Source organism: Heterodontus francisci, chromosome 43 (genome assembly GCF_036365525.1).
Source record: "Heterodontus francisci isolate sHetFra1 chromosome 43, sHetFra1.hap1, whole genome shotgun sequence".
NCBI lineage: Eukaryota > Metazoa > Chordata > Chondrichthyes > Heterodontiformes > Heterodontidae > Heterodontus > Heterodontus francisci.
Window position 1 is genome coordinate 9,629,589 of NC_090413.1, and position 16,243 is coordinate 9,645,831.

General features: G+C 44.4%; 1 protein-coding gene across 1 annotated transcript in view; it reads left to right on the plus strand.

Annotated features, from left to right (window-relative positions):
- The window catches only part of LOC137355641 (patatin-like phospholipase domain-containing protein 6), a 168,013-nt gene that overhangs the window by 46,202 nt on the left and 105,568 nt on the right, over positions 1–16,243 (plus strand). Inside the window, 2 exon segments of the mRNA XM_068021016.1 lie at positions 5,124–5,204; positions 7,028–7,163. Of these exon segments, the coding sequence (XP_067877117.1) occupies positions 5,124–5,204; positions 7,028–7,163 (217 nt within the window).

A 16,243-nucleotide genomic window follows, 5' to 3' on the forward strand; every position in this document is an offset into this window, starting at 1 on the left:
CAATGCCTCGGCCGATGAAGGCAAGCATGCCATACGCCTTCTTCACCACCCTGTCTACCTGTGTTGCCACTTTCGGGGAACTATGTACTTGCACCCCAAGGTGTCTCTGCTCAACAACACTCCCCAGGGCCCTGCCATTTACTGTATATGTCCCGCCCTGGTTTAACTTCCCAAAATGCATCACTTCACATTTGTCTGCGTTAAATTCCATTTTCCACTCCCTTGTCCACTTTCCCAGTTGATCTATATCCTGTTGTAACCTTAAACAAGCTTCTTCACTGTCCACTATACCACCAATTTTGGTGTCATCTGCAAACTGACTATTCATACTCCTTACATTCACATCCAAGTCATTAATATATATGACAAACAACTGAGGGCCCAGCACTGATCCCTGCGGCACACCACTGGTCACCGGCCTCCAATCTGAAAAACAGCCCTCCACTGCCACCCTCTGCCTCCTATCACCAAGCCAATTTTGTATCCAATTTGCTAGCTCACCCTGGATCCCATGTGTTCGAACCTTCTGGACCAGCCTACCATGCGGGACCTTGTCAAAGGCCTTGCTAAAGTCCATGTAGACAACGTCCATCGCCCTGCCCTCATCAATCCTCTTGGTCACCTCTTCGAAAAACTCAATCAAATTCGTGAGACATGATTTCCCACGCACAAAGCCATGCTGACTATCCCTAATCAGACCATGCCTTTCCAGATGCATATAAATCCTGTCTCTCAGAATCCCTTCCAATAACTTTCCCACAACTGATGTAAGGCTCACCGGCCTGCAGTTCCCTGACTTATCCCTGCTGCCTTTCTTAAATAAAGGCGCAACATTAGCTATCCTCCAGTCTTCCGGTACCTCACCCGTGGCTAACAATGATACAAAAATCTTTGCCAGGGCCCCAGCAATCTCCTCCCTTGCTTCCCATGGCATCCTAGGATACACCTGGTCAGGGCCAGGGGATTTATCCACCTTAATGTGCTTCAAAACCTCCAACACCACCTCCTTTGTAATTTTGATATGCTCCAGGATATCAGTGTTCCCTCCCTTGAACTCACTAGCTTCCATGACCACCTCCACGGTAAATACGGACGAGAAATATTCATTTAAGACCTCGCCCATTTCCCATGGCTCCACACATAGATTACCACACTGATCCTTAAGGGGAACTACTCTCTCCCTAACTACCCTTTTACTCTTAATATACTTATAGAATCTTTTAGGATTCTCCTTTATCTTATCTGCCAGGGAAATTGCATGGCCCCTTTTCGCCCTCCTAATTTCCTTCTTAAGTGTAGTCCTACATCCCCTATACTCCTTGAGGGACTCGCTCGATCCCAGCTGCCTATACCTGACATATGCTGCCTCCTTTGTCCTGACCAGACCCTCAATATCCCTCGTCAACCAAGGTCCCCTAAGCTTGCCAGCCTTGCCCTTCCATCTAACAGGAACATGCTGGCCCTGAACTCTTCCTATCTCACTTTTAAAAGCCTCCCACTTGCCAGACATCCCTTTACCTGTAAACAGCCTCTCCCATTCAACTTTTGAGAGTTCCTGTCTGATGCCATCGAGATTAGCCTTCCCCCAATTTAGGACTTCAACCTGAGGACCAGTCCTATCCTTTTCCGTAACTATGTTGAAGCTAATAGAGTTATGGTCACTGGTCCCAAAGTGCTCCCCCACTGACACATCAACCACCTGCCCATTGTGATTTCCTAAGAGGAGATCTAGTGTAGCCCCTTCTGTAGTAGGGCCATCCACATACTGCTTCAGAAAACTATCATGGACACACTTAACAAATTCTTCCCCATCTGATCCCTTAGCACTAAGGCAGTCCCAGGGAAGTTAAAATCACCTACTATTACAACCCTATAATTCCTACAGCTATTTGTGATTTCCCTACATATATGCTCCTTCACTTCCCTGTGACTACTGGGGGGCCTGTAGTATAATCCCATTAAAGTGATCACCCCTTTCTTATTTCTAAGTTCTACTCATATGACTTTGCTGGACATTCCCCCGGGATATCCTCTCTAAGTACTGCCGTGCTGTCCTCCTTAATCAATAGTGCAACTCTTTTCCCCCCGCCACCTCTCTTATCTCCACCTCTGTCACGCCGGACAGATCGGTACCCTGGAACATTGAGCTGCCATTCCTGCCCATCCCTCAAACACGTTTCTGTAAGAGCTATAATATCACAATCCCATGTACCGATCCATGCTCTGAGTTCATCTGCCTTCCCTGTAAGGCTTCTTGCATTAAAGTAAATGCAGTTTAGCCTACCAGACCTTCCACGCTCCCTGTCCTGCCCCTGCCCAGCCTACCTGCTAGACCTGCTTGCTTTAACCTCTACATTTGCCTCAACTATCTCACCTGAGAGACTACTACTTTGGGTCCCACCCCACTGCAAGACTAGTTGAAACCCTCCCGAGTAGTGCTAGCAAACCTCCCCGCAAGGATATTGGTCCCCCTCCAGTTTAGATGCAACCCGTCCTCCTTGTACAGGTCACCTCTGCAGCAGAAGAGATCCCAATGATCCAAGTAGCTGAAGCCCTCCCGCCTACACCAGCTCTTCAGCCATGCATTCATTTGCCTAATCCCCCTATCCCTACCCTCACTAGCACGTGGCACAGGGAGTAATCCTGAGATTACAATCCTCGAGGTTCGGCTTTTTAACCTTCTGCCTAACTCCCTATATTCACTTTGCAGGACCTTATCTCTCTTCCTGCCTATGTCGTTAGTACCAATATGGACCACGACCTCTGGCTGCTTATCCTCCCCTTTCAGAATATCCTGCAGCCGCTCCGAGTAATCCTTGACCATAGCACCAGGGAGGCAACATACCATCCTGGAGTCTCGTTTGTGGCCACACAAATGCCTATCTGCACCCCTTATGATAGAATCCCCTATCACTATAGCTCTTCCAACCCTTTTCCTCCCCTGCTGTGCTGCAGAGCCCTCTGTGGTGCCATGAACTTGGCTGTTGTTGCTTTCCCCTGGGAGGTCATGCGCCCCTCCCCCCTCCCCCCCCCCCCCCCCCCCCCCCCCCCCCCCAACGGTATATCTGTTTGAGAGGGGGGTGGCCACAGGGGACTTCTTAGCTACCTGCCTGCGCCTACTACTCCGTCTGGTGGTCACCATCTCTTTTCTGCCTGTGCAGCCATTACCTGCGGTGTGACCACCTCACTAAGCTATCCATGACTTCCTCAGCATCGCGGATGCTCCACAGTGAATCTACCCACTGCTCCAGCTCCGTAATACGGGTAGCCAATAGCTGCAGCTGGATACACTTCCTGCACACATGGTCACCAGTGACACTGGAAGCGTCCCTGATTTCCCACATAGCGCAGGAGAAGCAGATCACGGGGCTCAGCTCTCCTGTCATGACTTACCCTTAGGTTAGTTAGTTACTCCCTGAATTAAAAAATGCTAATTATACTAGGGGCCTTGTTCTACCCACTTCAATTTAAAGTCCTTAAAAAAGAAACTTTAGTAGTACTCACCTTATTGCCAGAGGTTTTATTTTCAACCAAAAAAAACTTGCCCCTTTTTTTTTAAGATATTCTAACAGCTGCTACTCACCAACCAATCACCTTGCAGCTCTTCTGTGATGTCACTGTTGGCTTTTTTACTTCAAAACTCAGGCGCGCTGTCGCTGCTCTTTTTAAACACCGCTGGTCTCACTCAGTCTCCTTTCCTGCTATCGCTGCTCTTTTTAAACACCACACCGCTGGTCTCACTCAGTATAATCCCACGTCGCTGCTCTTTTTAAACACCGCCGGTCTCACTCAGTCTCCTTCTTTCCTGCTGTCGCTGCTCTTTTTAAACACTGCTGGTCTCACTCAGTCACTCAGTACGTAGATTATTAAAATATCTCACTCTCTCAGTACGAGATTATTAAAATATCATGAGCAGGTACAGAAAATAATAAAGGCTGATGCAATGCTGGCTTATATCTAGAGGACTAAATACAAGGGGATGGAAGGCAAGTTTCAGCTGTACAAAGCCCCAGTTAAACCGCACCTTGAGTACTGTGAGCAGTTCTGGGTACCACACCTTAGGATGGATATATTGGCCTTGGAGGGAGCGCAGGGTAGATTTACTAGAATTATACCTGTACTCCAAGGGTTAATTTATGAGGCGAGCTTACACAAACTCTGGTTGTATTTTCTGGAATTTAGAAGGTTAAGTGGTGATTGAATTGACTTTTTCAGGATATTAAGGCGAGCAGATAGGGTACAGCGAGAGAATATATTTCTGTGTTTGGGGAGTCTAGGATAAGGGGAAATAGCCTAGAAATTAAAGCCAGACCTTTTGTTGAGTGACATTAGGAATCATTTCTACACAAAGAGTAGTATAAGGTTGGAATTCTCTTTAATAAACAACAATTGATGCTAGATCAATTGTTAATTTAAATCTGTGATGAATTGTTGTTAACCAAGGGTATTAAGGTTTATGGGGCAAAGGTTGCAGACCAGCCATTATGTCATTGAACGTTGGAACAGGCTCGAGGGGCTAAATGGCCTCCTCCTGTTCCAGGAAGGTGAGGACATGGATGACCATTTAAGCAATAATGGGGATTAAAATCACATGATTTTCATTGGAAAGGGCGACTTCACTTCCGTTGAGCAATATGGCAATTTGTTACTCTGTGTCCCTCGAGTTTATTAAACTGAATATGTTGAATTCAAAGTTCTCAAGCAGATTAGAAATGTTCCCTTCCTTACACAGTTTGGTGACTCTTGGGGCAGTCACATTGTTTTCTTGCTTAATTGCAGAGTTCCCTTTCGCAGCACCTAATAAGGCAGTGATGCTGTGATTTTTGACTCTTGCCTTGACGTGAGGAAATAAGGGGCAGCACAGGAGAGCAACGGGTTTGAAAGCCATTTGAGTGCGTGGCGTGTCATTGATCTATATCTGTGATGGTTTCAGCAAGACAAAGGGTGGTGGACGCAACAACAGCTGCCCATCCCCGTCCTTTGATTTCTTAACATGTTGAAATCAGTCAGGAGCATCACCCGAGTAATATTGCAAACATGGGATTGCTCCATTATCAGTTGGTGGTGATTAATTGTATGGAATGTAGACCGATGCTGCTTAATAATCTTTCAATCTCTACCAGATCATCATGGTGCGGCTGCAAAGAGTGACATTCGTGGCTCTGCATAACTATCTGGGCCTGACCAATGAGCTCTTCATTCAGGTGACTGTTCCATCATTCTCAATGTTCAAAAACCTGTAGCTACATGCCTGGAATTTCCATGGAGTGTCTTACAATCTCCCATTGTAACCTTGTTGAAACTCCCAGAGAATCCTTTTTTTGTGGGATTTCTACTCTGCTTATGGGATTTCAGGGATCCCCTCCCCATCCCATGGGAAACTCAGTTGGTGTAGTGAATCCTCAGGCATCCTTTTTCTTGATAGTCGAAAGTGCCCAAGTGCCACATGATTACACGATTCAACTGGCCACTGATTACACTGCATAAGGATGGTAGAATGGAAGCTTGCAGTCACACTGCTCTCCTGCAGGATGTGGAGCCTGTTACAATGGGTGCATGGGGCAGGAACAAGTCAGTGCTGTCTGTTCTCTTCAGCCAGTATGATTGTGGAATACTTGCGAGAGTTTCACCACAAAGTTGCATTCAATTGAGGTCTTCCTTACTTGACAAAATGGATAAATATCCTTATGACAAAGGTGCACAGGATATAACTTGGCCATCCTAACCCACCCTGTGCACTGTGATCAGCATTAACATTTGGTTGAAAGTAGAGCTTGAAACCTAATGTGGAAACTGAGCTTGACCTTTTATGTGGACTGAAGATTGCTGGCAGTGGGAGGAGTATAGCGGCAGCCATTGTCAGCAACTGTAACTGCTGTTTCATTTTTACACAAAACTTCAGCATTCTACATTTACTCATGGAGAGCAGCTGGCCCCTCATCTCAGTTCTTTCTTGACCAGGCCCAAAATGAAAGCTCCATTCTTGTCCGAAGGTGCCGCTCTGGGCTGATCGTAGGAGGAGGTGCGCCCCCTCTGGGCTGATTTGGTGAGGCGGTGGGCTGCTCGGAGCTGATGGTTGGGGCGGGGCTGGGCTGCTCTTGGGGGTGGGTGGAAGGTGATCACCCTCCTCGGTGAAAGTTGTCACTTGACGTTTCCCTTTTCTCCACCCAGCCATCAGCATTCCATCCCATTTAATTGAACAAAATGTATTCCTGTGTGACAAACTGTCTAAATAATTCAGCTGGAGGAACTGGCAATGAGGAGCTGCTGTGTAAACTGAGTTAGCATCAGTGGGCGTGTATGAATCTGCCTGCTTCTAGTAATCCTTTTTAAAAGGTCATGAATGCTCTGATTGTCCATGAAGAATGTCCGTAATGGAGTATTTTCAGAAGTGAATTGTAATTGATGGGTATTCACAGAACATGTTTTGACGTGTTCAAATTCCACACTGTTGAGTGAATAAGTTCAGGTGCTGACTTATCTTGAGACATTCTTTTTCTCAGCTTCCAGTTTGTTAGTGTGAATAATCCAACCCCCTCCAGTTTAATGTATTTAATAACTGGCATAACAATAATCCATCAAGTTGCTGATTATCAGGTGATCACGATCAAAATCTCTCTCAAGATCATCTCATTTCCTCTACCTAACGTCTCCCTATGCCTTGCATACTCAGAGTGTGACCTACTCTCTGACTGCCCATTCAGGGCGACACAGTAGTGACCCAGAATTTTATTTTATCTATTTTGGGTAAGCACAGTTTTCCGGCTGGGCCTCCTTTGCAGAGCAGAGATCAGTAGCTGACTATGTGGGAAGGACCAGCATGGATAGAGCCAGTAAGGCAGTACATGCAACTCAGCCCCCAAACACCCTTTCAATTGGTGCATGATTGTCAGATGCTGTGACTGGATCCACAGGTGGCAGTTCTGATTTAATAACTCTGTCGCCGGTCTGGGAGCACTTCTCTGTCCTAGTCAAGGGTTTGGCTACACTAATACTTATTGACACCGTGTCCTGTGTTTAACGGTAGGAGAGCCAGCCGTCACGCTTGGCTTCCCAGCCGAGCAGCACCTCACGGACAAGCCCCGTGCGACAGAGGCGCTTCATCAGCACGTCGGTAGTTGATGATCAGAAGGAAACTGCTGGGAAGTCGAATCCTGATCCAGGTGGGTGGTCTTCAATTTGCCAATTTTTGGCACTACGTTGTAGTAATTAATGATGTAAATATTATAGCTTTGTGTCATCAGCCGGTTTGAATCACTTGACTTGTTAACCTTTTTCTGTGTTCGAACAGCCCTTCTGTGGAAATGTGTAGATAAGATCATCTGACCTGTCGAACGTCAACATCAACTGCACTTTCCTGCCTTATCCCTTGACTCCATTAGTACTTAAGAATCTATCTATCTCAGTCCTGAATATACTCAATGGTCCTCTAATAGCCATCTCCTAAGGTTGCTGTAGCTGTGATTTAACTTTGTTAAATGTTTTTACTTTTGAGTGTATTTTTTATGTAATTACAAGTTCCTAATTGAAGAAGGTTGCAGTTTTTTGATGGATCTCTGGCCATTCCACTGCCCCAGAGCTCTCCCCTTCCATCAAGCCCTCGCAATGCTTACAGTTACCCTCTGTTCGCTGACCCTCCCTGATCTGGCATGACTGTCCTTTGCTCTCTGTTGTTGGGGTCCATCAGATCTGCTCCCACTGATTGCTGTTACGAACAAGGTGGGAGGAGTACACTTTTTTTTCTAGTTCCACCTCCACAGGTCACAACATATATTTACATGTTTACCGAGTTACCGATATGGTGAATCATACACTCTACTCCTTATCCCAGAATAAAATACACCAACCAGGTTTCTTTAATAAATAACAAAATTATCAGTTTATTATGAAGCAAGAGATAACCAGTAACGAAGCAAGCATTAACACACTGATTGAAATATGCAAGTTCCCTTTTACCTTAGCCCCTCACACATGCGCACTGTCCAAACCCAAACTGACTGTTTTTGGTTTCGCTTTGGACAATCTCAAGAGACAAGCCTCCTGACCTCTATAAATTTTGACCTGTCACTTCCCTGTAAGCATCTCTCCCAAGTCAAAAAGCCCCTGCTGGGTATTTATCTGAAGACAGATGACTTCTAGTAAGGGTTGTTTACAAAACAAAAGACCTTTCGATGACCCCAGTGAAGAAAACATCCATGGAAACCTTTTCGGTTTTCCCAAATAAAACAATGTCCATAATTCTAAAATACATGAGTCCTCAAAAAACATATACTTAACAAAAAATATAGAAGCACCATCATAACATCTCTGACGATGCAGGGCGTGGCGGGGAATCAGAACAGCTGTCAAAAGGTCAGAACCGGAATGTGTTGAACCCCTGAAGATTTTGGCATGGCTCGTGGGGTTGGGGAGGGGAACCAAAGGTGACTGTGAGAGAAGTAGTTTTCAGCGCAAGGTTGATACTTAGATCTAAATTATTATTACAAGGTCTTTCCTTTCCAAAGTCCTTGAACATGTTATTGCCTTCCAAATTCGTGCCCATCTTTCCTGGAACTCCATATTTGACTTCTTCCAATCAGGTTTCTGCCCCGCAATAGATCATTAAAATGTCATGAACGGGTACAGAAAATAATTAAAGGCTAATAGAATGCTGGCCTTTTATATCTAGAGGAAAAAATACAAAGGGATAAATGTCATGTTACACCTATACAAAGCCCTGGTTAGACTGCACATGGAGTACTGGAACAGTTCTGGGCACCACACATTAAGAAAGATATATTGGCCTTGGCGGGCGTGCAGAGTGGATTTACCAGAATGATACCTGGGCTCCAATGGTTAAGCTACGAAGAGAGATAGCACAAACTAGGATTGTATTTCCTGCAATTTAGAAGGTTACTTTGAAGTATGCAAGATATTAAGGTGCACTGATAGGGTAGATCTGGAGAAGCAATTTCTTCTGGTTGGGGAGTCTAGGACTAGGGGTAATAGTCTTTTAAAAAAAAATAGAACCAGACCTTTCATAAGTGAAATTAGGAAACACTTCATTGCAAAGGGTGGTAGAAGTTTGGAACTCCCTTCCACAATTGGCAATTGATGCTGGATCAATTGTTAATTTTAAAACTGAGATTGATAGGTTGTTATCCAGAGGTATTGAGGGATATGGTGTAAAGTCAGGTATATAGAGTTAGATCGCAGATCAGCCATGATCTCATTGAATTGGGCTAAGTGGCCTCTTCCTGTTCCGATGTTAACAGTACCAAAACGGCTCTTATCAAAGTCGCAAATAACATCCTGTGTTTAATATGACAAATTTAAATTATCCCTCCTCATAATTCTCGACCGTTTTTATATATTGATCACGCCATTCTCCTCCAGTGCCTCTCCACTGTCTTCCAACTGGCTGGGACAGCACTTGCCTGCTTCCTTTATTATCTCTCTAATTAATTGTAGCCAGAGAATCACCTACAATGGCTTTTCTTTCCACTCCTACATAGTTACATTTGGTGTTCCCCCAGGATCTGTCCTGTGAACATAGGAAATAGGAGCAGGTGTAGGCCATGCAGCCCTTCAGGCTCCGTCATTCAATAAGATCATGGGTGATTTGATCTTGGCCACAACTCCACTTTTCCTGCCTGTGTCCCATTACCCTAGACTCCCCTGTAGTTCCTCTCAGCCTTGAATATGTTCAATGATCCAGACTCCACTGCTCTCTGGGGTATAAATTCCAAAGATGCATGACCCTTTGAGATACCAAATTCCTCCTCATTTCCTTCTTAAATGGGCAACCCCATATTCTGAAACTGTACCATGAGGGGAAACATCCTCTCAGCATCTAACCTGTCAAGCCTCCTCAGAATCTAATTTGTTTCAATAAGATCATTCTGATTCTTCTAAACTCCTTTGAGTATAGGCCCAACCTGCTTGACCTTTCCTCTTAAGACAACCCCTTCATCTCAGGAATCAACCTAGTGAACCTTCTCTGAACTGCCTCCAATGCAAGTATAGCCCTCCTTAAATAAGGAGACCAAAACTGTACACAGTACTCTCGTTGTGGTCTCACTGACATCCTGCACAGTTGTAGCAAAACTTCCCTACTTTTATACTCCATCCCCCTTGTAATAAAGGCCAACATTCCATTTGCCTCCCTAATTACTTGCTGTACCTGCATGCTAACTTTGTGTTTCATGTGTGAGGACATCCAGATCCCACTGTACCACAGCATTCTGTAGCCTCGCTCCATTTAAAAAATAATCTGCTTTTCTATTCATTCTTCCAAAGTGGATAATCTCACATTTTCCCACATTATACTCCATCTGCCAAATTTTTGCCCACTCACTTAACCTATATATGTTACTTTGCAGGCACTTTGTGTCCTCCTCACACCTTGTTTCCCACCTATCTTTGTATTGTCAGAAAATTTGGCTACAATACACTCAGTCCCTTCATCCATGTGATTAATATAGATTATAAATAGTTGAGGCTCCAGCACTGATCCCGATGCCACTCCACTAGTTACAATTTGCCAACTTGAAAATGCCCTATTTATCCTGACTCTCTGTTTCCTGTTAGCCAATCCTCTGTCCATGCTAATATATTAACCCAAACACTATGAGTTCTTATCTTGCGTTGTAACCTTTTATATCCCTTTGCAGACTCTTTGTCATCCTCATAACTTTTGTAATTCCAAATACACTACATTTACTGGCTTCCCCTTTATCCAACCTGCTTGTTACATCTCAAAGAACTATAATAAATTTGCCAAACATGATTTCCCTTTCATAAAACCATGTTGACTCTTGATTGTATTATGATTTTCTAAATGTCCTGCTACTACTTCCTTAATAATGGATTCCAACATTTTCACAATTGCCCCCACTAGCTGAATCGATAAGGGGGAGTTGGTGATGTGTTGTACTTGGATTTTCAGAAGGCTTTTGATAAAGTCCCCGCTCCCCACCCCCCCAAAGAGATTGGTTAGCAAAATTAAAGCACATGGAATAGGAGGTAATATACTGGCATGGATTAAGGATTGGTTAACAGGCAGAAAACAGAGTAGGAATAAATGGCATTGGCAGGCTGTGACCAGTGGGATAGCACAGGGATCAGTGCTTGGGCCCCAGCTGTTCACAATTTGGATGTGGGGACCAAATGTACTATTTCCAAGTTTCCAGGAGGAAAGTATAGGTGGTCTGATTAGCAAGTTTGCAGACGACACTAAGATTGGTGGAGTAGCAGATAGTGAAGGGGACTGTCAGAGAATACAGCAGAATATAGATAGATTGGAGAGTTGGGCAGAGAAATGGCAGATGGAGTTCAATCAGGGCAAATGCGAGGTGATGCATTTTGGAAGATCCAATTCAAGAGTGAACTATACAGTAAATGGAAAAGTCCTGAGGAAATTTGATGTACAGAGAGATTTGGGTGTTCAGGTCCATTGTTCCCTGAAGGTGGCAACGCAGGTCAATAGAGTGGTCAAGAAGGCATACGGCATGCTTTCCTTCATCGGACGGGGTATTGAGTACAAGGGTTGGCAGGTCATGTTACAGTTGTATAAGACTTTGGTTCGGCCACATTTGGAATACTGCGTGCAGTTCTGGTCGCCACATTACCAAAAGGATGTCGATGCTTTGGAGAGAGTGCAGAGGAGGTTCACCAGGATGTTGCCTGGTATGGAGGGCGCTAGCTATGAAGAGAGGTTGAGTAGATTAGGATTATTTTCATTAGAAAGACGGAGGTTGAGGGGGGACCTGATTGAGGTGTGCAAAATCATGAGAGGTATAGACAGGGTGGATAGCAAGAAGCTTTTTCCCAGAGTGGGGGATTCAATTACTAGGGGTCACGAGTTCAAAGTGAGAGGGGAAACGTTTAGGGGGGATATGCGTGGAAAGTTCTTTACGCAGAGGGTGGTGGGTGCCTGGAACGCGTTGCCAGCGGAGGTGGTAGACGCGGGCACGATAGCGTCTTTTAAGATGTATCTAGACATGAATGGGCAGGAAGCAAAGAGATACAGACCCTTAGAAAATAGGCGACATGTTTAGATAGAGGATCTGGATCGGCGCAGGCTTGGAGGGCTGAAGGGCCTGTTCCTGTGCTGTAATTTTCTTTGTTCTTTGTTCGCGGAAAACTAGGTGGAATGTGTGTTGTGAGGAAGATGCAAAGCCGCTTTAAGGGGATTTGGACAGACTTAGTGAGTGGGCAAGAATGTGACAGATGGAATATAATGTGGAAAAATGTGAGGTTATCCACTTTGGTAGGAGGAATAGATGTGCAGAGTATTTCTTAAATGGTAAGAGATTAGAAAGTGTAGATGTACAAAGGGACCTGGGTGTCCTTGTCAATAAGTCACTGAAAGCTAACATGCAGGTGCAGCAAGCAATTAGGAAGGTTAATTGTATGAGAGTCTTTATCGCAAGAGGATTTGAGTACAGGAGTAGTGAAGTCTTGCTTCAAGTGTGTAGAACCTTGGTTAGACTGCATTTTGAGTACTGTGTGCAGTTTTGGTCCTTTTACCTTAGGAAGCATATTATTGCCAGAGATGGAGTGCAACAAAGATGCACCAGACTTGTTCCTGGAGTGGTGGGACTGTCCTATGAAGAGAGATTGGGGAAACTGGGCCAGTATTCTCTCGCGTTCTGAAGAATGAGAGGTGATCTCATTGAAACCTACAAAATACTTAAAGGTATAGACAGGGTAGATGCAGGTAAGATGTTTCGCCTGGTTGGGGAATCTAAAGCCAGGGGACACAATTTCAAAATAAGGGGGAAGCCACTTAGGACAGAGATGAGAAATTTCTTTACTCAGAGGGTTGTGACTCTTTGGAATTCTCTGCCCCAGAGGGTTGTGGAAGCTCAGTCGTTGAGTATGTTTAAAGCAGAGATTAACAGAATTCTAAATGCTAATGACATAGAGGGAGATGTGGATAGTGTGGGGAAAAAAGGCCTTGAAGTGGATGATCAGCGATGATCGTATTGAATGGTGGGGCAGGCTCGATGGGCTGAATGGCCTACTCCTGTTCCTATGTTCCCACTTATTTTTCATTTACATGCTGCCCCTCTGCAACATTATCCAAAAACAAATCACTTTCCACACATATGATGACACCCAGCACGACCTCACTATCACCCCTCTCAATTCCTCTGTTGTCTGTAAACTATCAGACGACTTGTCCAACATCCACTACTGGATGAGCGGAAATTTCCCCTAATTAATTATTGGAAAGACCAAAGCCATTGTCTTCAGTCCCCACCACAAACCCAGCTCCCTGACCACCAACTCCATCCCTCTCCCTGACAACTGTCTGAGTCTGAACCAGAGTGTTTGCAACCTTGGTGTCATATTTGACCGCAAGCTGAGTTTCCAACCAGATATCCATGCCATTTCCAACTCTGTAACATCGCCTGACTCCATCCCTGTTTAAGCTCATCTGCTGCTGAAGCCCTCATCTACACCTATGTTACCTCTGGACTTGACTATTCCAATACACTCCTGGCTGGCCTCCCACATTCTACCCTCCAAAAACTTGAAGTCATGCAAAACATTGCTGCCCATGCCCTAACTTATACCAAGTCTCACTCACCTGTCATCCCTGTGCTTGCTGACCTACATTGGCTTCTGGTTAAGCAAAGCCTCAATTTTAAAACAAACATTCTTGTTTTCAAATTCCTCCATGGCCTTGCCCCTCCCTATCTTTGTAATCTCTTGTAGCCCCACAACCCTCTAGGTATCTCTGCTGCTCTAATTCTGGCCCATTGAACATCCCCGATTTTAATTCCTCCACCGTTGGTGGCCCTGCCCTCAATAGCTGAGACCCTAAGCTCTGGAATTCCCTCCCTAAATCTCTATCTCACTTTCCTTCTTTAAGATGTTCCTTAAGATCTACTTTTTTGACCAAGCCCTAATATCTCCTTTTGTGGCTCGGTGTTATATTTTGTCTTATAATGCCTCGTGAAGTGCATTGGGGCGTTTTATTATGTTAAATGTGCTATATAAATACAAGTTGTTACTGTTTTACTCAGCATGTTTATGGCAGTTAACACTCATGGATATCTGTTGAAATACAAGCCCACAGTCTGAACACAGCTTCTGAACAACCTTTCAGGATCTCGGCTTCTCATGCACTGCCGTGGAGCATGAGCTCTACACTTAAAATGAATGTTTAGTAAACTTATTACACGGTGTGGAAATCTATGCTTTCACCCTTGATTGAAACCATTTAATTTTATCGCAAGGCATTATAACTCTGACGTAACTTCATCACTTTTGGGCATTATGTAATGAGTTGCATATGCCAATGTTACTACTGTTTCCCATAAAAAATGGGTGCATGCTGACTACAGTGCTTAGTTTTATTATGGTTTTTATTCCTAGCATTGGCAGTTATTGCTCAAGCAAATTGGAGAATAAAGGAAACAATTGGAATTAATAAAGCAAGGACCGAATATATGAAATTTAATTACTGATTCTGTACTTTAGCTGCAAGGGTAACTAAACATAGATTTAATACAACAATTCTACGAAGGCTGATGACACCCAGCTTGCTCTACCTCACCACCACCTCTCTCAATCCCTCACTGTCTCTGTTATCAGACTGCTTGTCTGACATCCAGTACTGGATGAGCAGAAATTCCCTCCAAATAACTATTGGGAATATTGAAGCTATTGTCTTCGGTCCCCACCACAAGTTCCTTAACCACCAACTCCATCTCTCTTGCTGGCAACTGTCTGAGCCTTAACCAGACTGTTCACTACCTTGGTTTTGTATTTGACCCCGAGATGAGCTTCCGACCACATAGCTGAGCCATCGTGAAGACCGCCTAGTTCCACCGCAGTAACATTGCTCAGCTCCGTCCCTGCCTCGGTTTCTCTCCTGAATCCCTCATCATTGTCTTTGTTATCTCTCAACTAGAGTATTCAAACGTACTGCTGGCTGGCATCCTATCTTCCACCTTCCGTAAAGTTAAGCTCATCCAAAACTCAGCTGCCTTTATCGTAACTTGCATTAAGTCCCGTTCACTTCACCCCTGTGCTCGCTGACCTGCATTGGCTCCCAGTTAAGCAACGCCTCGATTTAAATTTTTTTTATCCTTATTTGCAAATCCCTACATGGCCTCGCCCCTTCCTATCTCTGTGACCCCCTCCAGCGCTCACAACGCTTGCACTCCTCCTATTCTGGCCACTTGCGCATCCTTGATTTTAATCACTGCACCATTTGCGGCCTTGCCTTCAGCTGCCTGGGCCCTAATTACTGGAATTCTCTCCCTATACCTTGCTGTCACTCCTCCTTTAAGACTGCTCCTTAAAAACTACCTGTTTTACCAAGCTTTTGGTCATCTGTCCTCATATTCCCCTCTGTGGCTCAGTGTCAAATTTTGTTTGCTAACACTCCTGTAAAGCATCTTGGATCATTTTACTCCACTCACGATATGAAATAGGGGCTCTATAATGGTCTCATTATATTGAGTAACTGGCTATCAGCTGTCTTCCTCCATCCCACTCTCTCTGCCTCCTGCAGAGCAGGAGGTGGGTCTCATGGACAAAGTGAGCTCAGACAGGGCATGAGGAGAGATCTAGAGGAAGATGTGAGTTCAGGTCTAGAGCAGGGGGAACCTTAGAGAAGGTTTGTTCCCAGTGGTCTAGGGGAAGCGAGACCAGAGGCAGCGGAATTGATGGTCTCTGGATCATAGTGTACAGTGGATTGCCTTGGTGTAATGATGCAGCTCATGTACAGTTTGTTGTATAGGATGGCACACAGCACCAAAAACCATTTAAATACATATGCCTAAGGAAACTCTATTTTTCCTGCTAGTTATTTAGTAAACATTGCAGTGAAGTATCGAAGCAATAGTGTTAAACAGAGGGGATTATCAATCTCATTTGCCTAATTATTGTGACCTTTTCACTGAATGCTAAGGAGACTTTGTATCAACAGTCCCTTTTATAGAATTTTCTTTTTATACATTTGCGTAGTCTGTTATTACTGCACAGTATGATTAGTTATTTGGAACTCAATGGGAGTATTGTAAAGCCCTCTCATTTAATACTGGACACATTTTGGATATAATTACTGCAATTATAAAATAACATGCTTATTAGATTTTCAGTTGAAAACGGTTTATCGCCAAGTAAATAGTCGAAAGATAACACTGAACATTCACGCAAAATGGGCTACATCTTTCCACTAAAATAGTCTTCAGTAAGCCTTCAGCAACGGATAGTGTTTCTTTCAGTAGAAAGGTTAATTCAT